Here is a 26790-nt window from a genome sequence, read left to right as displayed (position 1 = left end):
GACTTGATAAGTCTGCTGGTACAGGTTCTGTTTCTGTATTGGTTCAGAATGTGTGTTCAGAAGTTGAAGTGAGTTTTGCTGGTGGAAGAGTTTGTTGGGGAACCTTCTCACTGTGCAACAGGAGAGGGATTGGCAAAACTTGAAAGTTAAAACAAACAGAGTGTCCAGATAAGCTCATCTCCCCGTTTAAATGTGTTCAGATTATTTTTTTCAAAGAGTATTTTCAGCATATGTGTATGCATCCGTGATGTTGGTATCACTCCTGTGCTAAGTGGAGTGTTTGCCTGTCAGATCTCACTGTATTTGCAGCTGTATCATTGGTAGGAAAGTGGAGCTTATACAGGGATGGCAATGACTTAGAAGAACCCATCTGAAGCTGATCTGGGAGGATAAAATCAAACTGAACTCCTTGGTTAGCAAAAGCAAGAAAGCATGATCAGTTCTGATGCTGTAACACAAGAACTGTTTTTCAAGCTGCCTGGAAATCTTCATCTCTGAACTTCATTGTTCAGTTCTTATCATGCTGGTAATTAATTAAATGAATGCCACTGGTGATGGGGGGTTGCAACGTGTTCGTGTGCCTTTAGCCTCCAAGCCTTCTATGCTTGGAGGAAGGGACAAAAGCAAGAATTCACTCTGCTAGTTCATTCTTCCATGGCTGCTGTGTGGGAGCTGTACCACCCTCGGTGCTGGCAGTTACAGTGAGGGTTTCAGGAAGTTGCACTTTGGTGACAAGGCAGACATAGGGTCTCAGTAAATGCACCCAAAACCCTGAGGCCAGGAGGTACTGGCAGAGATGTGCTCATGTTCTGTAGGTGCTCTTTTGTTTTTGCTGCACGATGATATCAGAGTAACTTCTTTCACTCAGACACCTTAGGGGATGGAAAAACGAGTCTGTTTGCTTTGGTGAAAATGCCTTGAGTATGGGAGCCCACCTTCCTTGGCCTTTCCCTGGAGAAGGCCCCTCCCCAGGACAGCCTGTGGAGTGAAGTGTCCTGTGCTGGGAGCACTGCTGGCTCCCCAGACCTGGGGCTGCAGGGGCACTTGGCAGAAGCTGCCAAGTGATTGGATGGCCATGAAATGGAGTGTATCTGCATAAAAGAAACCATTAAACTAATAAATTGGTTGGTGATTCCTGAGAGGCTTGGAGACACTCCAGGCTTTCTCGCTGGGAAAGCTTCTTCTGTGCTGGTGGGGTCATCTAAGCTGTTTAACATGAGGTGCATCATGACCCTGGCACTTCTCCTGTTACCCCAGTTTTATATTACCCATTGGCATTTTTCCCTGCCCCAATCTAGTACTTTTGGAAAAATAATTTAATTCTGTCAGACTCATGCCTGTGATATACTCCAAAAGGTCTGGTCTTAATCAGAAAAGCTTCTCTGTCTGAAAACTCTTCTGTGTTCTGCCTCTTCCCAGTTACAGAGAGCAGAAATAAAGAAAAGTGCATTTCCCTGTGTTCCTTGACTTGGACAATATTTCCAAGTGAAGAATTTGTCAAAGTCTAAATGACACAAAGGCACATTTTGTGACCCTGCATGGCACTCCCCTTTGGAAAGGGAGCTTCTACTGAAGAATTAGCCAGCTACTTACTACACTTAGGATTCCCCCAGAGACTTGGCCTTCAGTTGTTTAATTTCCCTGGGATCTATTTATATTGTGTTACAGCCATGACTGTAGCTAAGCTTTAGTCCAGGGCAGCAAAAATGACAAGGTCATTCAACAGTCTATAGAAATTGAATAAGGGTGTGTAAGACGAGTCAGTGCAAAGAATTCCTCCAATTAAGCTGCCTGATGCACATCACCCAAGCATCTGTTGTAATGATTCTGTAAAAGTGCTTTAAAGTTTTGTAAAGCAGTTGATAGGATGGTCAGATAGGACACAGTGGTTTCATTTGCACCATACTGCAAATGAATGTGCTGAAAAATGTATGTTTTAAAAACTTAATGGCATCTCTGACACTGTTGATGCTGTCTTTCTTAAGAACTGCAAATGCTGAAGTACTGAGAAGGAACACTGTAACTGCATTTCATGTGTTAACGTAGTTATTTCTGAAAGCTGGGGCTATAATTTCAGTTTTATCCCGTGCTTTATTGATGTCAAAATGTAGTCTCACATACTTGTATCTGACAGTTCTGGAATACTGAAAATTGCATGTGTGGGAATTGATATTGCTTTTTGTTTGTAAGTTACTATGGAAATTTAGCTTGGAATTCCCATACAAATTCAAGCAGCCAGGCATTCCTACAGTTTCATGAAGTGATGTGAAAGAAACACAGGTATTCCTCGAGAAACACTTTTTAAAAAAAATTTCATTGTTAAATGTTTTCAAATGGCATTAAAGTAAATATAATTTAGTATAACAGATATACTTTTTTCTGCTTGTGGTATTGTACATCAGTTCAGACATCCACAGTTAATGAAATGCTGATTTGAACAAAAGACAGCTCTGTTAAAAAATAATTGGAAATTGCTTTAGTTCTTAATAAAGATGAACTGAAAGCTCAGTTTTCTTCTTTGGAAAACCAGATGATTGCACTGTCTGCTGTATATATTGTAGTCATTATATTTACATTGTTACATAGTGGAAAGTGTGTAATAGCTCAGTAGGTGATCAGGACAAATATTATCATTTATTTCCACTGTTTACAGCTGGGTCAGTCTAGTGTTTACTCATGCTGATTACATCCTTAAACTAAACCTCTTATCTGTCAATTCTCCTGATTGTGTGTAACAGCCTTGCTACTACTACTTATCAGCTAAAACATAAGGGATTTGCAGAGAGAGGGCAGGAAGAATCAGACAAATTGAACAGGAATAAAACAAAAAGCCCTAGAAGTAAACTGGGTATGTTTAAAATCAACCTTTTCCTCAGCTGTGACCCCATTTTCTTTCCCAGACATGGCAGATTATGTATATTTCTGGTTAAACCCAAGCTCGTTCCTAGTCCTGCTATGATAGTGCTTCTGTGGCACATCAATAAACAAGAGACACACATTCCTTGCTCCATAATCATGAAAGACAGACCTGTCACCACTCTTAAATGAGTCTGTCTTCCAAATGCAGATGTGGCATATCAGCATATCATTTTTTCCTGTTTTTTTTCTCTCAGGTTTTGAAAGAGAGGTTATAGATTAGAAGAGAGAATGGAGGGGGCTTTATTACCCTGTAACTTTTTTACCTGTGAGATATCAAAGCAAATGGTGCTTTGATAAGCTTTTACCTCTTTTATATAAGGAACCATATTGCATTTTACAGGCTGTAAATGTAAACAGAGATCAAACTGGGTTTTCTGTTTTGTTGTGATTTACAAACGGTTGCATCATGTTTTGTTTCCAGTGTATGTCAGTGCTAGTAGTTTCTCTAGGTCTGTTTGTAGCAGAGAGCCCCCTTTAGGCTCAGATTTACCTGTCTCTGCTTGTGGAAGACCAGACTGAGTGGCAGAGGCAGGGAAGGCATCAAACCTCTCTCCTGTGCAGCATTTCTGCTCATGTACTTGTTGGTCCATGTGCAGCTGGGTTGTCCTAGGGAAATAGGGGAGGCTGCACAGTGCAAATACACTGGCATGAGATGACCAGACACTGATTCCACACTCACCCTCTTCGTTCATGCCTTCCTTATGGAAGGAAAATACTACACTGCTCTGTTTAGGTGAAAAATTGATTCACTAGGGTTATAAATTGAATTCTTACTGGGCAAAACTGAAACCAATGTTGAACTCTGTGGCCCTTTGCTGGAGCTTGTTGGCCTGGCATCCATTACAGCTACTGAGTCTTGGGCAAAGCTGTATTTAAGCACTCTTGCACACGACTGAGTGGGAATCCCAGATAAGTATCAGCCTGTTCTGAGCAGATTTGCTGGGGAGCAGCCAACTAACTGTCAGCTGCTAATGCTGCATACCTTTTATGCAGTTCGAGTGACACATCTGTAAAAAACTGTAATGCCTTACTTCCTGTGTGGTTCTGCCAGTATTTGTTTTGCATTGTGCAATATTGCAGATTTGTATCATTACTGTGTATTTTCACTTTAATTTTTGTTCTTAAAAAAAGATTGCTTGGTCATACATGTTTTCTGTCAGAATTTAAATTTACCTCTATTAAAGAAATGGGATTTACGATTTTTTAAAAATCACATCACAGTTACTTCTGCCCACGTTTTTTGCGTTTTGAAAGTAAATCTTACTTTCATACAGTTCATTTCTAGTGAAAAGCTTTAATTAATGTTTAATGTATTTGCGAATTTTAAATTACACCATCAAGGCTCTCTAGGTTACCAATTTAGCCAGTAATCAACTTCAGCAGGCACTGGAATGCTGCTATTTGTAATATCTGCATTAGCAGCATAACTGGTTTTGGTGTTAATTAAAATGTTATGTATGACAGACCCTTACAAAAAGGATCTCTAGGCTTTCTTTGAATTAACTGCAGAGTCATGGAATGGCTCTAAAACTCATGGAAATTTATTGATTTGTCAGCATGATAAGCACTTCATCTTGGGTCAGAAAACGCATTCTTTCTCTTTTAGTTAAGGTCTTTCATAGACAGGTAGATTGTGTTTTGGAAGGATTGTCTAATACATTTTTATGTAACCTTCTGAAACATGCTCTGGTCCAGCTTGAACTCAGTTATCTGGGAAAATAGTTCTGACATCCTCATTTAAACATGTCTTGACTTTTAACTTCCCGAGCTAGTGGCTCTTTAAAGGGGAAGGACATGGCGAGGGAGTAGATCCTCAGCTCAGAATGAAGATTGAGTGTACTGTACTTCAAAAAATCAAAATAGAGTGCTAAGACAAGTTAAGCCCTGCTCTAAAGAGATACTGGGAGCTGTCAGGATGAGGGAAGTGTCATTGTTTGGGGCAATGCCTTGTAGCAATGTTAAAGGTAGTAATGTAAAGATATGGCTTTGCTAAGGCAACAGGAGAGATTATGTTCCATGGGCCCACTCCAGTAGCATGGAGGGGTTGTGCTTATTCTTGAGAGACTTTTGTCTCTTTATCAACTGTCCCCATAACTGAGCTGGATGCATGTTTTTCTCAGGGGATCAGATTAATTGTGTCACAACTCAAAAAAACTGGAATCAAGGGTGCTTCAAAGCTTTCAAAGTAGGAGAAGATTTTTTGCACTCTGGCAAGATAACTTGTCAGCCTGTCGTGAAGCAAAATGTGTTGTCTTCAGAGTATTTAAAGGTAAACTTTTCGATGGTGGGAAAGCGATTAGAATCTTGCAGGAAATGCTCTCTGCTGCTCTGCGTTCCTGGGGTAGAAATTCCATTTAGAGCTAAACCTGTGTGGGAATTCAGTTGGGAGATTGTGTCATGTTGTTTGGGTAACAGTTAGGATACACACAAATAGTGTTGCATTGTTCATTTGCCAGAGCTGAAGGTTAAAATTTGCTCCATGAAAAGGACATACTGATCACTCCTTACAACAAGAACAGAGTAAATAACTTTAAATGAAAAACCTCAGAAATGTTTGTAAGTATTACAATGAATATGTAATAGATACGTTTTGATAGCTGTAAAGTAAAAGTGACCACTAAATAAAAACTTAATTTCTTGAAACTGGAAATTAAGTTAAAAGTATACCCCCCTGTTTAAAGCTGAAAATGACCAAGCAGATAATGATTGCAGGAGTGACCAGATAAGTGATAAAGTTTCTTAAAAAAAAACAACAAAATAAACCAAACCAAAGAACCCTGGAAAACTGAACTACTGTGTACATTCCTGCTATACAAGCTTTTTTAGATTTAAACAGAACTTTAAATACAGTGGGTGGTTTGTTTTTTGTTTTTTTGTTTTTTTGTTTTTTTTTTTTTCCTTTTTTTCCCTGGAATGAGAGGATTTGTCTCTGGGAGACAGCATTATTTAATTTGCTATTTATTGGACTTCATTAGTAAAATACTTAAGTCCTGGATTGCAAAGAAACTGCTCCTTGGAGAAAGCTTAGAGAAAACTCCTGTTATAGGAAATTAAATCAACATTGTCCATTAATCATACTGCATGTCAACCCCCAGACCTCTCTTGATTGTTCTTGGTGAATGTGAGGAACCATTAGATGTGTGAGGTCCTTAAAGGTCTGAGTAAGTCAAAGGGGAAGAGTTTAAAAAAATGCCACCATTAGCACATGAAAGAGACTTCATAGTGGACAGAAGAAAACATTTGCTGTACAGGGCTAGTTACATTGCTTAATTTTTTCCCCCTTTTTATTTATTTTCTTCTGTTGTTAAACAACAATCCAGATGTTGTGATCAAAATGTGAATTTAATTCATCCTGAAGTTTTTTATCATTAACTTTTTTTGCGTCATGTTACCAGTTGTAGTTGTATGGGAAAGATAATAATAGGGGATCTTAGTAATTTCTGTGTTAGTGATAAGTAAATGCACTTCTAAAGCTAAGCTAATGTTTTCTGGTAGCTTCCCTGCCTTCAGTAACACCTTGGTTATATATTTGCCATGAAGGCATTGTTGCTAGCAGCAGCATTTTTTCAATTTTGGGAAAAGATGCAATTGTGAAAAAGCGCGTGTTTGTTTTTTTCAGGCTTCCTGGAGTCACACTTCTGTGGCAAATTAAGGGGGGGGGGGGGATGCAGGAAGTGGGTGAAAAAAACAATCTTGCATTGGAAGAAGCCACTCTTGCTGTAAAACTTTTCTTCCAAACCTGGATTTTAACTTTTTTTTTTTCTTGCATCTAGGAAAAGCGCTTAGTATAAATAAGATTTGCATAAAAAGTGTATTTCAACATTTATACTCACTTTCACAGTGTTTTTTACTTTATTATAGCTGAATATTGTACCCCTGCTCAAGCTGGTTATCATTACAGAACAAAACCACTTGTTACTGCATGTGCTTGTAGAAGCCAGGACAGGGAAATCATTCTGATCCTGTTTGGTACATCTGTGAAAGACTTCAGTTTTCTGCCTCTTGGGGCATCCAGTTGTGCACACTGGGGGTTTTTTGTACAACTGGCACATTTGTATACTCAGACGAAGGAGTAGAAATAAAATCCTGTATGCAAATACACCTTGAAAATGTGGATTTTTTAAAGTGGTAGGTAGGATAGTGTATGTGGGGGATGAGAGGCAGATGGGTGGTTGTTGCACTACTGTGCCTTCTGTCCATTTACCAACTTTCTCCCTTGTATATATGAGGTGCAGGGAGGGCTGTGCTCACAGCCTGTTGCCCAGCTCAGTATGTGTGTGTCTGTATTTGCAAGTGTTTATAGACACTGTTGGGAGAAAAATAGGATATCTTCTTGATCCTCTTTGTCTTAGTCTAGCCCAGCACTTCTCCACCACAAGCATACCTCTTACTATATTAGTCCTTTTTATAAATTTTTCTTTTCATGATAATGGCTAATGGCCTAATTTGACTTTTTTTCTCTCTTCATTTCTTGGCTGCCTTCTTATGGCTTCTCACCTGCCTTTATTTAATTTCCCAGTTTCCCATCAGCCCTTGTTGCCTTGGTGACAATCACTCGCCTTGGAGATCTCTATCTGTAGCACTCCCTACCAGTTGTTTGTGCTGGAAAACTTTTCTCAGAAGTGGTTTGGATGTATTAAATCTGTGTTATTCAGGCAGAGTAGACAGGCACACATGGGCTGTGATTGGTATCACTGTCATATAGGCAGTGATACTCATCCTTCTCCTTCAGAACTGATAGCCAGATCTTGCTTCCAGCCAGCCCAATAAAATACCTGAAGAAAAGCACCAAAGCACAGTCAAGCTGTAGGGCAGAGAAGTGAACTGCTTGGTGTGATTCAGATTGCAAGCACGAGTCCAGGGTACTCCAGCTGACCCAGCAGTGCCTACACCTCCCTCTTTTCCTTGAGCCTCCCTGTTGGAAGATATGTCTCTCAAGGGTCATCTTCTACCTTGCTGGAGGCTGCAGGAGTCTGCTGGTGGGACCTCAGAGCCTGTATTGCCTCTTGTGCTCCTGTGCAGGGCAGCTGAAACACTCTGCCTGGAGCAGTGTGGCAAACATCCACTTTAGGCAGTTATTCTTATTTCCACTTTGCTAATAACACATGTTCATCTGTCTGTGCTAAGAACACGTGCTGTGCTCTTCCAGCAGTCTATAAGCATTCCCGTGAAATTCACAGGTGAATGAGTGTTCACTGTCCCATGTTACACACTGGGTACCTGAAACACAAGGAACTTAAGGGCCATTTTCATGGACTGCTCAGGTATTGATGGTTTAAACTGAGTGTGATGGGGATATTCCTGCAGTCAGTGACAGAACTGAGCTGTAAATGTTCAGCTTTCCAGCTTTGGATTCAGTCTATTAGATAACAGCTCCCCCTTGAGGGAAATGTCTTTTGTTAATAAACTCATAACAGCTCTGGGATCAGTGAAGTTTTATGGGTAGGTTTGAGGGTTACAGTTTCACCAGGCTGTATAAAACAAAGTTGACTCGCGGTGGCTGTGCTGTGTCCTGACCAGCTGCCAGGGCTCCCTCTGCTGCCTTGGGATGTTGTTTAGCTCTCAGAATTCATCCAAGTGCAACTCACAGCACAATAAAGTAGCAAAAGCTGGCACTTCCGGAAGAAAACACCCCACATTCCTGTGTACCTGTCTCTGCTAATTTGTGCTGCTGCTCTCTGTGCTTGCACACTTCTGACATTTGTGTTGGAGCACAGGGACGTGGTGGGAGGTGGCAAGGGAAGGCAGTGGCAGGCGTGAGTGGCTGAAGGGTGAGGGGAGCAGGCTGGCTTCTTTCAGCAGCAGCACAGCTAATGCTGCTTTAAAGTGCTCATCAAACTGCAGGCTCAACAGAGCATTTGTAAAACTGAATTAATGGTGGGAGACCCTTTTAATTGTACAGAGGGAGATAGCTAGCTAAGAGTTAAGTAGCTGTGTGTTTATTTTACTTAAGCAATCAATCAGTCAGACTGCTTTCCACTTTCTAAGTGCTGTATAAACTTCATATGCAGAGGGATTACATCAAGATAATTTTCTTCTCCTTTCTTTCAATCAAGATATTGATATAGGTTGAATTTAAATCTTGAATGCATTAGGAAAGTTAACAAAAATAACCTTGATTATGAATTGTATCTTAGTCTTTTGCTCTGTACATTTCAGCTTGTTAATATAATGTTTGACATGTATTAAATGCTTGTTCTTCCCAAAACTATTAAAAATACAGTAGGTAAGACAGAAGACTTAAATTACAACTTGTCTGTGGTCAAACATTTGGACAAAAGTAGCATTGCTTCCTATGAAAAGTGATTTTGCTTATTAAAAAAAGTTAAACATTTTGAAGGAAAAATTTAAGCCAGAACAAATTCCCATGCATATAAATTACAGAAAGTACTTTACACATACAGGAAACATTCTTGAAGAAAAGAACACAAGCAGTAAAATTCTACTGCAGTTTCTACAGAGGTGTATTTTCCTTTCCATGTTGTTATTGTTATTCTGAGCATCCTTTAAAGTACATTAGTTTTTACCTGTAATAAATACAATCTACATTAAAAACATGTAATGTTGTAGTGCAATTCCATGTTGGGAAAGATACATTTTTTGTCTTTACGAAATACCACAAAGTATAAAATAAATAGTAGGTGCTGTATTGTCAGCCAGAAGAGCAAAAGATTTTTGAAAGTTTGAGGAAGCCTGAAATATTCCAGGTTACTCTTCTTGTTTAGATGCTTTTTTGTTTGGACATTAAATATCTTTGCAGAAGGGTACTCAGGCCACAGTTCAGAGAATTACTCTGAGTAAAGGATTTGAGCTCCTGAGAATATTAGGTCCAAATTCAGATTACTCATATTGACCTCTTTTACACCACCTGCAAGATTTGTCTATGGTGCTTTCGAGAGCTGGTGTTTCAGAAATTTGGTCTTGATTAAATGGTCTTCAAATAAACCATTAACATCTATTTAACTAAAAGCAACAACATCATTAACTTGCACAGCTGCTGCCACTAATATAGACTGAGTAATCCTCCTGATAAATTATCTTAGATGAGCAGAGTCTTGGCCTGGACAGAGATGAACACAAGATGTCATTGAAATATTGTTTTGGGAGGAATCAATGTGGAGATGAAAAGTTACTGTAATTTTTACAGAGAAGCAGGTTATCCTGGCCTTCTAGATGGGTATTTTCAGCAAATTTCAGCATACTGAAAGCACTCAAAAAGGAGTGTAAGTATGTAGTATATCAGGCTTCATTGCCTGGTGACAAGATGTCACTTACTGTGTTCTTTTAATAAATGTTTCTGTGCAAATTCATATCATAAAACTCATTATGGATAGCTCCTGCCAGTGTGCCATTGGATATAACTGTGGTGAATATTAGAGCCAAGGATGTTGTAGGGTCCTGGATATTTCTATTGTCATAACAAATGGAAATTTTATTTAGGGCGTGTTTTAGAAGTTAGGGATGTGCTGTATGAAAACGTAAAGGCTAAAAATAACACTGCTGTGCCAAACCATCAGGGACGTGGTTCAGCATAATCTAAATGTAATTAAAATGAATACCCTTGCTAAATGTCAAAGATGTGCAACCAGTCAGAGACACTGAAGGGACTGAGGCTTCTAAGAAGATAGTGAGGGAAAAGTAACAGACATGTTCACGTATGGGACAGATCCTGCATGCATTTCACAGCTGAGGAAACACAGCCCTGTGTCCTTGTGCCATCACGCTTCAGGTGAAATTACCTGCTGAGCCAAGGCATTTGAGATGAACTCTTTACAAATGCTATTAGCTGCTTCCTGGTTTATTAATGCGTGTAATTGGAAAATATTTAGCATTATATGATGGATTTTCAATGAATAATTTATATTAAAAATAGTGTAGAAAAGGAAGCTCAATGCCAGCCCTTTTGTTTGGTTTTTTTTTTTAATGCATCTGAATTTAACTCAGCAAATGAAGTATGAGAGTTGTAATATTAGCAGTAAATGTATCAGACTAGCTGGCAGCTCATGACAAGTAGGTCAGTTTAGCAAATTCACTGTAAAATTTGTCAGCAGTCTAGGTTAGCTTGTCCCCCTACCCTGTATCCAACAAATGAGTGCTGAATTTTGAGCTTCATTAAGAGGCTGCTTTGTTTACACCTGCAGAGGGTCTGTATGATAATATTTCAGTGCCCACACAACCATGCATGCTCCCAAGCCCATGGACACAAGTACAGGTGGGTGTCTGTCTGTCCCCTTGGCTGCCTGGTGTCCCAGCAGTGAGAGGGAGCCCTGTGTGAGCAGGAGAACACGGCCCTTGACACCTGCAATAACAGAACATCCCACTGAAGTTAGGGCCCTAATTATAGATGCAGCTGGATAGAGCCCATGCACCCAATATTTGCCTTAAGAAAAATATAGTGGTGGTTTCCCCTTGCATGTATTTAGTTTGTTTTCCTGTCATGATTGACTTGTTTTATGCCTAGCAAGTTGAATGTGTTTTAGTGCAGTTCCTTGTTACCCTCTGAAGAAGGAAAGAGCCAGACTGAATTTTAGTTGCCCTGCCTGAAGCTTTTGCATCTTGCAGTCATGCTTGCAACAGCACAACTCTGAAAGCTTGAGATCTGAGTCACCAGACCACAGATGTTTTTGCAATGAAACCATGCACCTCCTACAAAGTCACTGTGGTGCAAGTAATGATAGATAGTGTTTTCATTTTGTTGCACAGAAGGGTCAAAATGGCACGGGGAGTCCATGACAGACCAGCAGAAAATGTTGGTTCTGAAAGAAAATTTATATCATAGCTCCAGGGGAAAGTTTGGGCGCTGTGAACAGATTGCCTTTGTCATTGTGTGCAAATGTGTTATTTGTAAGGTGATGCTAGATGTCAGGCAGTTGGTGCATATGTATGGTAGAGCTTGGTACCTAAACAGATGTTAAACCAAATTTGCTAGAGTTCTTATTATATTGTGTTTAGGTGCATCCTCTGGAAGCATTTCTCTTAGACAATTTGCCTGGCCTTCATGCTAAACTTTCTTCTTATCTGCAACCCAGAAATGTTGGTCTCCACTGGGGGGATCATCTTTTCAGTCTCTTGTATCTTACAGAAAATAACCTTTTATAGCATGCTCCCATTTTGAGGCGTATTTGTAGCAGCATTTCTGTGTGGGTTGTTTCTTTCCCTTTTTCCTGACCCACTATTGTAATGTTTGATTCACTAACAATGTTCTGTGTCTTGTGCATAGCTCTGCTGTATGTAAGGGAACCTGTTGTGTGGGGTGGCACATCCTGTTTGGACCACTGCATGAATTCTCAGGGGACAAGTGTGTGTTAGTAACTGGGGTAATAGCTCTGCTGGCTTCTTTGGACACTCTCTCCCTCCCCCCTCGCCCTCCCTTTCTTCCTCCAGAGATGGCCTCTCTACATAATTCCATTAAAGTGATTGTGCTCAGAGAGGTGGACTGAGGGGCAGTGCTCTCATCTTTCAAAGCAGGACCAATGAGCTATGTGCTTTCCACTGGGCAGCAACAAAAGAAAAGGTCTCTCAGAAGAAAAGACGAGCACAAAAGATCAAAATTAGGTGTTTGTCCAGGCCTCTGGTATTGCTTTCAAGTTAGCTTTTGAGGGCTCACTTTGAAAACGGTGAGCCAGGCTAGTTAACATAAGGGTGTCTGCTGATTTAGAGAGGTTGTTAGAATAATATTGGAAGAGAGCTTTTTGCTTGTGCAATTTAACAGTTCTCTAAAACACAGGAGAAACACAGGGGCTGATGGCAGACCTTACAGGCATGGAGGGAATGTCCCACACCCGTGAGGAAATCAAGCAAACTTAAAATCCTTGAGATTTGCTCCACTTATTTTAAAAGGATTAGAGACCTTTAGATAGTTCTTGTTTCCGTGGGCTCCAAAAAGCTGAAATGCTGTGCTGGGAATTCATCCTGCCCCGCCAGCCCTCCCCCAGCACTTTTTTTGTATGAAGCTGCCATTGCTGATGGTGGGCAGTAGGAGAGGTGATGTTTTTACTGCAAAGGGGTGTGAGATGTTGTTTGTCCTGGGGCCCTCTAAGGGGATAGTGCAAAGCTACAAAAGGGATACAGACCCTTTTCAGATTTAGACAAATAAGCGAGAGCCATCCAAAGCCATGGAAAGCCAGACTGTTTAGCTGGATCAATTCACATGTGTCATATGTTCCAGTTTCTACCAAAATAAACTTTTACAATGTTGTACAAAGAACAAATTGCCTAGTTTCTGCTTCAGTTATTTGGTTTGCAAAGGAAAACATGAGTATCACAGACAGTCTTTGTTCCATCTAAATGTTTAAAGTTACCTTTAAATTGAAAAAGAAACCATGTGATGTAAAATATTGGTGATTTTTAACTACTCGAACTATTTTAATGGGATATTAAAAGGTCGTTATTTAAAATGTGATCAATTGTGCAACCAATTGAAATTCCAACTCCTTTAAAAATAAAATAAATTAAATATTACTTGAAGCTAATAATAATGCTTAGCAATTGCACATTCAGAACATCAACAAGATTTTAAAAACTGTAATAGAACCGGGTTGCTTAACTGTGTTTAATTGCTCAATTATATGTATAAGCAAGGTAAAAAGACATTTTTCAGAAAAATGAAATAAAATCCAGTACTGACAATCTGAGAGGGAATACCGGCTTTAGAGAGGAACAGACCTGAGTCTGTGTCATCCTCCTGCCTCCCAGCTTTATGTTTCTGTTTGGTTTGATGCACTTCTCTCTGTCCTTTTCCTCTGGTACATTTGAAATGTATTTGCTTATTTTCCTAATAAGTTTCTGCTGTATTTACATTACTTTGCTTCAAGAGTACATTTTTAAGGATAGTATTTCTCAGTGCTCTTCCTTTCCCACCCTTCCCCCTTAATAATTCCCCTGGACCTCTGTTGCTTGGAGCAGACTTTGGCTAGCCCCAGATTTGATGTCAAAGGCCGTGACCCGATGTCAGAGCAGCCCATGCTGCTGGCCTCTTCTTTGAATAATTATCTGGAGTTTATTGTGTTGAAGGGATGGGCTTGGGGGCAGCACAGTCACCCTGGCAAACCAGACCAATGAGCTATCCAGCCAGACCACTACCCAACAATGGACCTGTAGGTTACACAAAAAATCTAGCAGCACAAAAGATTAAATTAAAAATGGACATTTGGGCACAGAAGCTTTGTCCTTAGAAAAACTATTTTTTCAGCCTTCTTAATGTACTGTGATTTTGATACTTTTAACTGAAAGGAATAAAGTATGATTTTAAATTTTGTATGCAAGCTAGAATAAAGCTGAAATATTTTTCTTATCTCCTTCCCCAACTGTTAGAATTTCCATACTGGCTGTAGCTTAAGAAGTAATTTCTAGGGTTTTAGTCACTGAACTTGGCTCAAAACATCAAGACACCAAACCTTTTCTTTTTCCCCCCTCTAGAAATTCAGTGCTATACCAATTATTTTAGAAACAAGAACAAAGCCCCCAGCAATTTCATTTCTATCAATAATTTCCTTTTAAGTTGCTGAGGGATGTTCAGAGCAGGTATGAAAATGTGTTCCAACAGTAAATGATAGTAAAATGTCCATTTTCTTTTGCCTTCCTTATCTTTTCCTCCCCCCAAAGAGGACTTAAAGTGTCTGAAATCCAGATTGTGGGGTGCTGTCTCTTCTTATCAGGACTGAATGAAAGGCTGCTGGAGGTGGACTCACTGTTCTGGAGGGGTGGAAAAAAAAAAGAAGTTCTTTCATGGTCTGACCTCGGATTCTTTCTTAATTTTATCTAGCCCTGACCTGTTGGCTCTGCTCTGGCTCCTTTCAAGGCCTTCAGAGCTTCACAAACATGCAGCAGCTGAAAGAAACAATGACAGGGCTTTTAGGGGTTGCAATCTTACACTCTCTTGTAACCTTGGCTAAGTAGCCTGTAAACAGATGCTTTCTCTGAAGCTTTTGCCAGAAAGCCAAAATTTTGGTTGTGTTGACGTCGGCAAATACTTTGTAACACGTTGATTTAGGACTACTCATTTTGTATTCAGTATGAGCTTCAGCTGAATGAGCAGTTACCCAGAGTGTGTCTCTTGTGTAAATGTATAAAACCTGCTGTTCCAGGTTTTATACTTTCCTTTAGTGCTGTAAATTTACCTGGAACAGAAGAATTGCATGAAGACAAATTATCAAAATCTGAATGGGATAAACTGATTTGAAGATAGTGTTAATATGTAATCAGGACATTTGCATTTCTCTGTATTCTTTTGAGAAGGTAGGGTGGAATTTTACATGGATTAGGTTTTTTCACTGGCTGTGTTGTTAGTGTCATGCTGCTTTAGTCTTAGAGGGTTTTAATTATGTAATGCAATATTGAAAATGGAATTTTTGTTCCTGTGAATGTAGAAGTGGCTTTATTGTTCTTAGTAACTTTTTCTAAAAGTTTGGTCTGTGCAATATTGGTAATTTAAGAATGAGGTAGTTGCATTATAAAGTGCTTCACCAGCTGCAAAGTGATTAGAAGCACGTTTCTGGTTTTAGTTGTTTAACTGCGAATACAGGCATTTAATCTTTGATGCCTCCAGTTTTTCCAGCTGTGTCCATTGGAAGTGCATGAGGACACCACCTGGCTGCCATGAGGTATAACTCTACCAGATGCAATGAGCTTGCCCTGGTTGGAGATGTTCCTTCCTCTCCCCATGCCACCTTTATCATTTGGGAAATGGCTTCAAAGCAGAGGACCTGGAGTTGCTTCTGCCTACCACTGTGTATATATTTCCTAGACCACTTATATTATCCCAGGCTTTGAAAACTGGGCTCCGAATGTTTAATCTGTGTTTAACTAATAAATAGATGTGATTTCAACACATTAAAATCCTAAGTGTTGGAAAAGAAAATGGGAATATCTGACTATGAATATTTCTGACTGACAGCTGTTTTGTAGTTGCAAGTTTTCCCCTTCAAGTTTTCCTGAAAGAGAAATGGAAGATTTACATAGAAGCAAGGCTGATACCAGGAGTAAAGAATACTGAATAATTTCAAGCTGGTGCAATAAAATATAGATGTTCCAATGAGGTGTAGAGCTACAGAACTGCTAATAAGTCAAGTCTCAATTCTTTGTGATATTTTTGCCGTTTCTCTGTTTCTCACATCCAGACAGATAAACAGCTGTGGTTCTCCCTGCATGCTGGGAAATGAAATGTCCCAAAACCAGGGTTGGAACATCTGAGTGCACTGCAGTATTTTTCTTGAAGAGTCTGTTTGGATCTTCTGTGAGCTTCCTGTCTTCTTTTTGACAAGCTAAATATAATCTCTAAGATTATATCTCAGGGGTGTAGTAAAACAGTAAAATACACCAGTAAATCATTGTCATCTGAATTCTTACTGAAATATAGCTACTGTAATGTTTTATGTTTTTCCAAGTTACAATCCATGTTTGAAATTATAGCTCAACTTATTTTTTTTGCTTGTATTTGTAGTATTTAACTTTGCTCTAGTTTTACTCTGAGGTGTAGAACCCATTCATAGACTCTGAAAACAAAGACAAGGCTTCCCCATGTGTTCTCTGATGAAAGACCTACCAGGGTTGGATCTGCAGGACTCACTACAAATTTTTATAGGAGAGTGAATGACAGGATATGAGATTCCAGAGGAATATCACCAGGGAGCAGTGAGCTACCTACAAAAACTGCCATAGGAAGATGAGGCTGATCCAACATAAATTGTCACCAGTGATATTTGGGACAGTATCTGTTTTGATATTTGAAGTTGATCAATATAAGGCATAAACAAAAGACATAAGATACTTTTTCCTACTCTTATTTTTTAGGAGTATTGTTACCAGAGGCAAATTTTGTGCCTCTGATGGAACTATTATTCATGTGTTCTTAATGCTGATAAGTTTTGGTTACACAAAAAAGGTGTGTGCAGCAGATTCATTGAACTGTGTGAAGCTACTCCAACTTACCACATCCAGCCTGTGGTGTCTTTTAAGACAATCTCTGTGTGCTCCAGAGGCACTCTTGTAATAAGATCTATGAATTAGCTTTAGCATGTTACTATCAGTATCTGTGCCAATCCCCTGAATTGCAGAAACAGTGTAGATTTTTTTCCTTTCCACCAGCTGATTTAAGTAATAACAATAAAAATGCCTATTAAAGACCTTTAGGTGCTGTGATAATTTTAAAGCAATCTAATACCAACAGCACAAAACCTCGCAAATGATATTTAACAGAAACAAATTAACTTAAAAAAAAATTCTGCCAGTTGGTAAATAGGCTACAAAATTGTTCCTGTTCACCTTAAGATTGGGAACAAGCCTTCAACCTCTACACAAATGCTGGCAATTGCAAGAGAATTAATTGAAACAATTCAGTGTTACCAGTGATTCAGAGAAATTTTGAAAATGCAGAGGTGAAATATTGATGTGAGGTTTTTTACTTAAGTTGAATTTATGTTGAATAGACTGAGTAAATCACTGCACCTGCTTTGTTTCTGAAGAGCAGTGATTTTCTGTAGAGAGATGTGTTACTCCTGGGTCTGTTGTGAGCACAACTGTTTCCTCCAAGCCTTCTGTGCATGGATGGTACACACTGTCCTTCCATGGAACAATGAATTCTCAAGAATTTGAGACTGTCAGTCCCCAGGTGGCCATGTTATTCCCAATCTTTTAGCAATGATTTATGTGTAAACTACTCAAGATACCTGTGCTGGTTAAAGATAAGAAAGCTCCTGAAGTTTGTTTTCTCTCTACGGATATGTCTGGCTTTGAGTGTTTGATCCAGCTGATGAACTGCGAGATGAAAGTGTTTGTGCCAGGTGTGTACTGGGATTGCCATTGAGGAGTAAATCATATCATAAGCCTGTAAATGAAATGTAAAATTGTAAAAAATATTCTAAACAAAGGCTACTTCAGACAAAAAGTATTTCCCACCACCTCATAAATAGCGAGCAAGTACTGTTGGAACTGAGGCAGGTCTTTGGCAGATCTTTGGTTACTGTGTTTGGCACATGGTGAAAAAATGATCAGCATGGATCTGCATCTTGGTGGTGTTTTTTAATTGGTCTTTGCTCATGTTATGTGTGTAATCTGTGAAGCAAGTTTCACATCAATTTCTATTGCTGCTCAGTACACTGTCTTTAATTCTTTTCTATTATCCTTTTTAGATGACTGTAACATTGAGGCTTTCCTAGAGCAGTACATAACGTACCCCTCCCTCCTCAGCTGTCATTTCAATTACAGAAACCCGCAGATGGGTTTAACCATAGAAGCCCTAATGTGTGACAGCTTAAAAATTCTGACATCACTTTTGGCTTGAACTGGTCCTGCCACCAATTAAACCATGATATCATGAAGTGAAAATAACCTTGTTTTTCAGACGGTAGGGACTAGTCCAGATACTTTACTTTTAAACAGGTTTTTCTCTAAAAAGATAATTCTGCTTGAAATTTCTTGTGTTATACAGGAGTAAGAAGAATGGCATTCAACACTGTGTTTCTTCTACATGTAAAGTATTAAGGATACTTTAAAAGTAAGATTTTAAAAATGTGTTTTTCTCAAAGACATTTGTTTTTTTTTGTGGGAGTTAGATTTTTTTGCCTTTCTTCCACATCCCATTATTCTTCCTTTTCTCCTCAATCAAGTGTTAATGAGGAATTCAGTTTAAAAAAAAAAAGAAATGCAGTGAGGATAAACAGACCTCACAGGCTCCTCATTCAGCTCAGCAGGGCACTAGAGCTCAGCTATCCTTCATTTCACAGCGAAGATGATCAGTTCTGGGTGAGCACTTTCAAAGGGCAGGGAGTTTTTGAAGGTGCTCGGCAGGATGATGGATGGCCGTGCCTGTCATCCTGTGTCCTGCGGAAATGCCGCGGGGGTCTGCGCTGGGGGCTTGTGGAGAGAGGGGAGGGACACGCGGCCAGCGGGGCACTGCCGGCTGCGCCTCCAGGGCTGCTCAACAGTGCTCCGGCTCGAGCCTTCTCCAAGAATGGCTGGGACAAGTGATTTTTTAGTAGCAACCTCCAAAGCATAGTCCTAGAGAGATCTTAAAGATGTCTTGATGACCTCTGTTTTAAATTTGGGCTTTGTTTTGGAATGCTTTGGTTGCATGCTAACGTGTGTATTCCTACCACAGGTTAAGAGGCCTGGGAAGGTGTTTGCTTCTCTGAGATGCATGCTATAATATTCCTCAACAAGGCACTGTGACTTGACTTTGGTGTATTCAAATCACTTGGGACTCCTGAAAGATTTTTATCATTTATCCTTTTGGTTTGGCCCAGTGTTTTTAAATGTACCTTGGTTTTTTTACAATTTTTAATGTAATTTTGTGAAATTTTACAATTTTATATGTAATTTTTACATATAACATCTTACTGTTTTTCTGAATTTTCAATATTAGAATTTCATATTTTCTTTTATCATGTGCTTAAGATTATTCTGTGTGTTTGTATCCGTCTTCTTTTTTCTGATTTGTAATTTGTTGCCTAGGAACAACTGATGTCATCTGTTGTAAAAGTGCTATTATAAAGTGAAAAAAACCTTCAAAGCAAATGAGAATTTTGCTCTAGTTTAAAAAAGCATGCCTTTTTCCTTTTGTAAGAGATCTATATTCATTATTTACATTGTCTGCTTGTGATGTTAAGGTCTTCAAAAAATGGGAATGGCCTGCTCTTGCCTATTCTACCATTAAGGTCAAACACACCAAAGAAATACTTCAAATATAATAATCCAAATAGATGAGCATTTTTGCTTTTGCATCTATATTTAGATTTTGATAAAATAACCTTTCAAAAATAGACATAGAATACATAGAGATGTTAACTCTACCTAGTGATATCTCATTTACAGCTGATATGGGTAACTACAGCACAAAAAGATTGACTATTTAAAAATAAATAGGAAAAGATTTTATAAAGGGCGTTATTAGGAAATTGCCACCTTTACAGAAACATCTGACCGTTCTGTTCAGATGGTGTTGCTGGTGCAGTGACTGCAGAGGGAGCCAACGATCTGACGGAAACAACAGTCCTATTCCTGGTCAAGAAATGTCAGGAATTTTTGTTCCTGTTTATTTCATGAGAAGCCACATCAAATCTCAGCTAAATGGAGAAAGGGAAGAGCTTGTTTTGAGAAGGGATAATATTATGGTATCTTAGGGCAAGGAAAAAAGACATGAACAAGATCAGCACTGTTATATAACATCTGAAAATGTTAATTAAAAGAAATAGGTTCATGTCAATAGAAGAGGAGAATGTCCCAGTGCCTGTCTCAGTGCTGGGGTGAAGTTTAGCTCATGTGAATTGATGGCAAACGCTGCCACCTTGCAAATCATTGCTGTGTGCAAGGGGTTGGTTGCAAATGCAGTTGCAGGGGAGTAGCTGCAGGAAGCAGAGCAGCTGTCCTGGTGCCTGCACTCTGGCCTCCTGTGGGTGCCCCATGCCATCACCACTTACAGAGAGCTCCAGGCCCCTTCCTGACTCATTTCTCTGTAGCAATTTTTCACTTGGATCAAGGCCAGCATATCATCAACAGAACAGAGAAGCAGCAAACTGCAATGTGGCCACCCAAAGGCACGGGCAGAGAAAAGGAATGTGGAGATCCTTCCAGCTGGGAATGGTGATCCTTTAGGAGTGCCAGAACCAGCTTGCAAGAAAACACATGGAGGCAGAATTTGCTAGTCAAAGCATTATTAACAATCCCTGTTGTTTCACAGTTTATCTCCTTTGAAGCCTGGAAGCAAATAATTTCCCATTTCTTTGCTGGGTCCTGTCTTGCCATTGCTTTGACTGCCCTGCTTCCTTACACCTTGTGTATCCAGAAACAAATGTTGTTTTCTGTGGACCTCCTGCTGTTTGTTTTAACAAATATTTATTAAAGGTCTGAAAACACTTCCAATATGCTGAATCATACTATTAAATCTAGCTCTGTAGCTGTGAAGGTGTGACTTTGTTACAGATAAAAATGTGGTATTTGTCCTACTCCCACTGATTCTGTTAAAAACCTTTGCTTTAGGTTATTTTAAGTGAGACTGGGAGATTACTGACTGTTTCTGGGTAAAGATTCAGGGGAATTCACAGGGCTGGAGAGAATACAGGCTTCCAGGCATCCAGCCTGTCCATCAGGGCTACTGATTGTAGCAAACAAGTTTTGAAACAAACTTGCAGGAGCATCAATTTGTCTCACTATCTGTAGAGGCAAGAATATCCTTTTTATGACTTTTTTTTTTTTTTTTTTTTTTGCTTGAGCCTAATTATTCTTTTGTTTTTTCTGCAGATCCTAGAAGAAAGTATCATGTAAGGTTGCTGGCATATAACAGTATGGAAGAAGGTTATCAGGCTGACCAAACAGTCAGCACTCCAGGATGTGTCTGTAAGTGTTGTAGATGCATGAAGAATTTTTTGAGAGCTGAGCTGTTTCAAGGTCCCATCAGCTCTGTGTTTTTAACCTGTAAATAATCAATTAATTCAGTGTAAAACAGAGAACAAGAAAGATCATATCAATGACAAATACTGCCTTAGTCATCCTGCAACTGAGACAGTGTCCTGTGCTCATTAAGTGCAGTTGAAGAAACAAGATAGCCCAAACACATTTCCCTCCCTTGTTGAACTATCTGCTTCATCTAACATGATGTATCCTGTATCTTACAAGAGATTTATCTCTTTTTCTTGTCTCTGCTGATAGTTTTGACTTTGTTTTTGAATAAACAAGTGGGATTGCAGAAATAATATGTGACATGTATTGGTTAGGAGGGATGTCTAATAGCTTTAACCAGATTCTGGGGTCCAAATACCAGGGTAAGGGCAGATTTGAATCTAAACTGGGCTCAGACCTCTTAATGTAACCAGTATCTGTATACAGTGCAGTAAATAATTCCTATTCCTATTGTGTTTTAAACAGCTGTCCGTGATCGCATGGTGCCACCCCCACCACCTCCTCACCACCTCTATGCCAAAGCTAACACCTCATCTTCCATCTACCTTCACTGGGGAAAGCCTGCCTTCACCTCTGCTCAGGTCATCAACTACACTGTGCGCTGCAACCCCGTGGGGCTGCAGAACGCTTCACTGGTTCTCTACCTCCAAACGTGAGTGCAGCACTGCTGAGGACTCTTGGTTTGCCAGTTCCAGATCCTTTCCACTCAGTTTCTACTCTTCCTGCTCTCTTTTAATTGTCTTTTACTTGCAACAACTTTTATTTCCCTTGGAGGTCTGTGTGTTTTGCCCATTGGCTGCTAGTTCAGTTTCTCTATTTTTTTAAGATATATTCCTAGAACAGCTTAATTCTCTGCCAGTGATCCTTGTGTCGTATCATTGGGCAATTTTTAATGTCTTTTTCGCTGTCTAGATTGAATTTAATTTTAAGCTCTCCTTCAACTATACAAAAGAGAATACCTGTTTTATAGGTAGCTTGTCTGGGCAAAGATGGGACTCAGTCCAGTGTCTGATTTTAAGACTGAAAATGAGAATTTTTGAGGGTTTGAGCATTTCATTGTGGGAATGCCATGTACCTGAGTGTGTGGCACCCTGCCCTGGGTAGGATTGCTTGCTTTGCAGAGAAGCAATGCATGAGGCACAGAATGGCTGAACAGGGAAGGGAGTGCGCCTTGGGTTGCTGTTCAGCCTCTGCCCAGGTGGTGTGGGAGCAGAACACTTTGCTCCATGCTGGGGGCTGTGGGGCCGTTGAGGGAATCCATGTGTGCAGCTCCCTCAAAACTTCAGTTTACTCAAGCCTCTAAATAAGAAAAATGCTGTCTTAAAGGATAAATAGTTTCCATCCTAATATTCATGGTTTTCTCTTCCAAGAACACATCTGCTGCTGTATAACTCCCGGCTTAATGATTAGACACAGTATAATCACCATGCAAATTTCTTGGTGTGCAATGTGGAGCATAGCAAGGACTGCTGCTTTTTGTGATAGGATGAGGCTATTGCAGATACTGGTGACTGCCTCTGCAACAAAGAAGATGAAAATACTAAATGAGATTTTATGAAGCAGTATCTGTAAAGTAAGAGCATTTTAAATTGAGATTTAATCTTGATTGGGGTGTTAACACCCAGAATTAACCCTGGCATATATGAAAGATTTCCCTCTGCCCCCAGAATCAAAGTAAAGTGAAATGTGTACAATTGACTTTGTGATCAAATAGTAAACTGCAATACTATAATTAAGAGAATCAAGTTTGCAATGAATGTATTACTAAATATTATTACCAGATGAGTAAGGAGCATTCATATTCATCCCCTAAACATGAGGTGCGGAGGCCATAAGTGAAAGGGATGATGCCCACACAGCCTTTGTGTGTCTGTGAGCTGGGAAGCAGATCTAAGAGGCAATACCATGTGCCTTGTCAGCTGTGACACTGGTTGCAGTTTGTTACTCCAGCTTGAAGCATAGTGTCCTATGTACAAGTGTGGAAAGAGCCGAGTTTGGGATACCTGCCGGTGAGCCAGCCAATAATATTGCTTGTGCATCAGCTGTTCAAACTAGCTTTATAAAAACTTGAACTCAAGTCAACTGACAGCAGACATAACATCCTCTCGAGAGCTCCAGGGCTGGTACAATTACATTTCCAGGTAGGCAGCTGTACAATTACATTTCCAGGTAGGCAGCACAGATGTGCCACGTGTCTGGACTTGAACTGGTTTGTCCTGTGTTGAACTGACAGTGAGAATCTACTCATGTGACTGAGATATCTGATCATCTGAGTTTAGGATGTTCAAGATAACTGCTGCTGTTTAATGTATTTTATTCCTTCATCTGTCCAGGTCAGAGACTCATATGTTAGTTCAAGGTCTTGAGCCAAAAACCATGTATGAATTTGCAGTTCGACTGCACGTGGACCAGCTCTCCAGTCCTTGGAGTCCTGTAGTCTACCATACTACCCTCCCAGAAGGTAAGGAACCAGGAGAGGACCCTATGGTTCTCAAAAGAACGTTCTGTAAACCAAATGGCCTGAAAAATTGCTTATTAATTTTAAGATGTGTGTAGAAGAGGGAAATCCTTTCCTCTGAGATACAGGTAGTGCTCTCTTGGTGAGAGAGAGAAAAGTGCTAGCAGGGAAATCCATGTTTTGGAACTGTGAAATTCTTTTTCAAAATCCACCCTAAATCAGCATTGATTTTATATAAAGTGTGATGCTTTCACTATTAGCAGCCACTGAATAGAAACAACTGGAATAAAAACTTTAAAATATATATTGGATAAGTGTGGCTGATTCATAGGCATTATGAAAACATATTTTATACCCCAGAAGTTTTGGAAACTGTAAGAATATTACACATCTACTGCCTTAGCTGCTGGTTTGCTTTACTGTCAGCTTGGTAGGGGAAAATCCAAACCTGCAGTTTCATGTTCTCACCAATGCAGTGTTTGGGAGGTACCTGTTTAGAGGGTAATGAAGTGGGAGTTTGTCAGTGGCTGTTTCTTTTTGGAGTTGAAGGAAAAATATGAAATTTGTTTTTACACAATCTAAGCTATTGACCAGCTCAGAGTTAACAGGAGAGTGTCTCTGAGGAGCAGTATGTGTTTGTTTCAATGTGGTTTGTGGGATGTAGCAGTAGCCATTAGGTCTGCACATGAGTTTCTTTCTGAGCAATTTAATTGCATGTTAATTGGGTTAGCCTAATAGCATTGTGTTACTGTTCTCACAGCACCATCTGGCCCTCCAGTAGGAGTGAAGGTGACTTTGATAGAGGATAATACTGCTTTGGTTTCCTGGAAGCCACCTGATGGTCCTGAAACAGTTGTTACACGTTACACTATCCTCTATGCATCCAGGAAATCTTGGATTGCTGGGGAATGGCAAGTGTTGCACAGAGAAGGTAAACTAAAATCACAAACCCATGAACTGGACAAACAATGATGCTACTTATAAGACACTTTGTTACTTTCAGCAACCTTGGACTACAATAAGAAATAAATTCATATAAATGTTCTCATGAACGTTCTAACTAGTTTAGAATTATTGCCGTGGGAAGATGTGTTAAAAAAAAGTTCATATTCAGAAGGTGAGGGAAGAAGGGGGCTCTCTGTGTTGCTTTGGAGCTCAGTGTGCCTATAAACCAAAATGTCTTGTAAATCCAATTACATCCATCTTAGTTCCATTGTAACCATGATTGTGATGGTTTCATTTTGTAAATGCACTTTTTCAAATCTGAAGTCTCTGAGATGCCTTTCTCTGCAGAAAGAAATGTTTAAATGTGGCTGTGTGGGTTTTTATGTTTCTGTCCATCACTGCCAATCCAGTTAGGTCAGTTTGCTTAATGAACGTTCTCCTACTCCCAGTAAATCACTCTGCAAATTCAATTTAACTCTCTGGCTCTATTCTACTGCTGAGCCCCAGCTAATCTAATGGTACCTCGGATATGCTGACATGAACCACAGTCACACCTCTGTGATTAAATGTAAAGATAGTATAAATTTTTGTAGGCACTTTAGTGAATAATACTAGGATTTGAAAGAGCTGAATCAAGAATGGATTTCTACTGTAGCCAGAAAAAAAGGAAAAGGCATTTATTGTTCCACTGATACTCAAAATAGACAGAGGCAGTTCAGAATAGATAATGTTCTAATAATATCTTAAACCAGAGAGGAAAGTTCAGTGTTACAGAGTAAAGTCATGTGCTTGAGTAGCCTGTGTAAGGGGATTGCCCTGGAAGAGTTACTGTTTTGTTGTTCTGTGTTGTTACCTGGCTGAAAGCTTAGTTGTCAGCAGAGAGTAAGGCTGTATTTTCTGTGGAGATAATTCCAGAAACATAAGGAGTATGCTCTCAGAGAGGATAATTCATTTCACCATCATGGAGAGTGAGCTGTTCTAGTTCAGAGCTGTTGTCCTTCGTGCTTCTCCTGAAGAGAGGATGACGGACCAACAGCCCTTCTGAAAGGCAGCAGTGCCACTTTGTCTGCTGCAGCATGATGGTGTTTGTCAGGCTGGCCTCAAATAGAGTGGGCAGCTGTGATGAGTAAAAGGAAAATGACTATTAAACAAAATTTGTGAAAAATAACTAGTGTCTGTAATATCAATCGGGTCTAGCTACAGGGGAAGATTGAGCCCATGGGTTTTCACTATTAAAATTGTTCAACGAAACAGTAATTTAAGTAAAGCTGTCCAACTAAATTGTTGGAAGAAATAGTGATATAAAATTGTCATATTAAAGGACAAATTTACTATTAATTTTTACTCAGTAAAAAGCCCAGCAGATTTAAATTCATGGAGAGCTTATATTTGAAGACTAAATCCTGTCATTCTGGTGATGATACACTGTATTTGCTGCATGCAGCGAAGTGGCTGAATTGCTTTCAGATACAGGCATGACTGAGCTGAAAGATGTGAAACTGAACAGCATCTCTGATAGTATTTCACCAGAGATTTTGGATGACAGGATGGCAATAACAGTAAACATTTTCATGTGTTCTCATACTGGAAGTGTTGGGGGCAATGAGCAAATGGAGAGCTATAAATCCCAGTGTATTACTGCATCCATCAATGTTAGAGCCACAAATTTTGTATTTTGACAGATATATTAGGGTTTGAGGCATGGTGTGGAATTCAGGCATCTTGACACACTAGGACAATCTGTTATGCTCTTAGTTAAAGTATAGATGAAAAGGTCTGTGAAAGGAAATTAATATGTAGAGATAAAATTGGGCAAATACCATGATCAGTTCTGTGATAGTCCTTTCATAGGTAATTTGAGGTAGAAGCAGGGTTTGGGGTTTTTAATGCATTTATTCTGATTAGATCAGTTAACCCTATTCAAAAAACAGCATTATTTTGTCTTGATGCTAAACTTGTTCTGCAGAAGATTTGTGAAATCTTGACCCTATTCCATTCTCATACCTCCAGAGAAATCCCCTAAAATAAAAAAAAATATTTAAAAAGACACCAAACCAAACAAAAGACTCGCCACA

General features: G+C 39.5%; 1 protein-coding gene across 1 annotated transcript in view; it reads left to right on the top strand.

The window, feature by feature from the left end:
• PRTG (protogenin) overlaps positions 1–26790 on the top strand; it is a gene marked incomplete at its 5' end in the record, with an annotated part of 78253 nt that overhangs the window by 44136 nt on the left and 7327 nt on the right. The window contains 4 exons of the mRNA XM_082290680.1: positions 21154–21249; positions 21778–21964; positions 23646–23773; positions 24531–24701. Coding sequence (XP_082146806.1) covers positions 21154–21249; positions 21778–21964; positions 23646–23773; positions 24531–24701 — 582 coding nt within the window. The remainder of the gene's footprint in view (positions 1–21153; positions 21250–21777; positions 21965–23645; positions 23774–24530; positions 24702–26790) is intronic.

The sequence above is a fragment of the Coloeus monedula genome (assembly GCF_965178545.1).
Source record: "Coloeus monedula genome assembly, chromosome: 14".
NCBI lineage: Eukaryota > Metazoa > Chordata > Aves > Passeriformes > Corvidae > Coloeus > Coloeus monedula.
The sequence above is the reverse complement of the archived record's forward strand: the minus strand, read 5'-3'. Positions and strand labels throughout refer to the sequence as shown.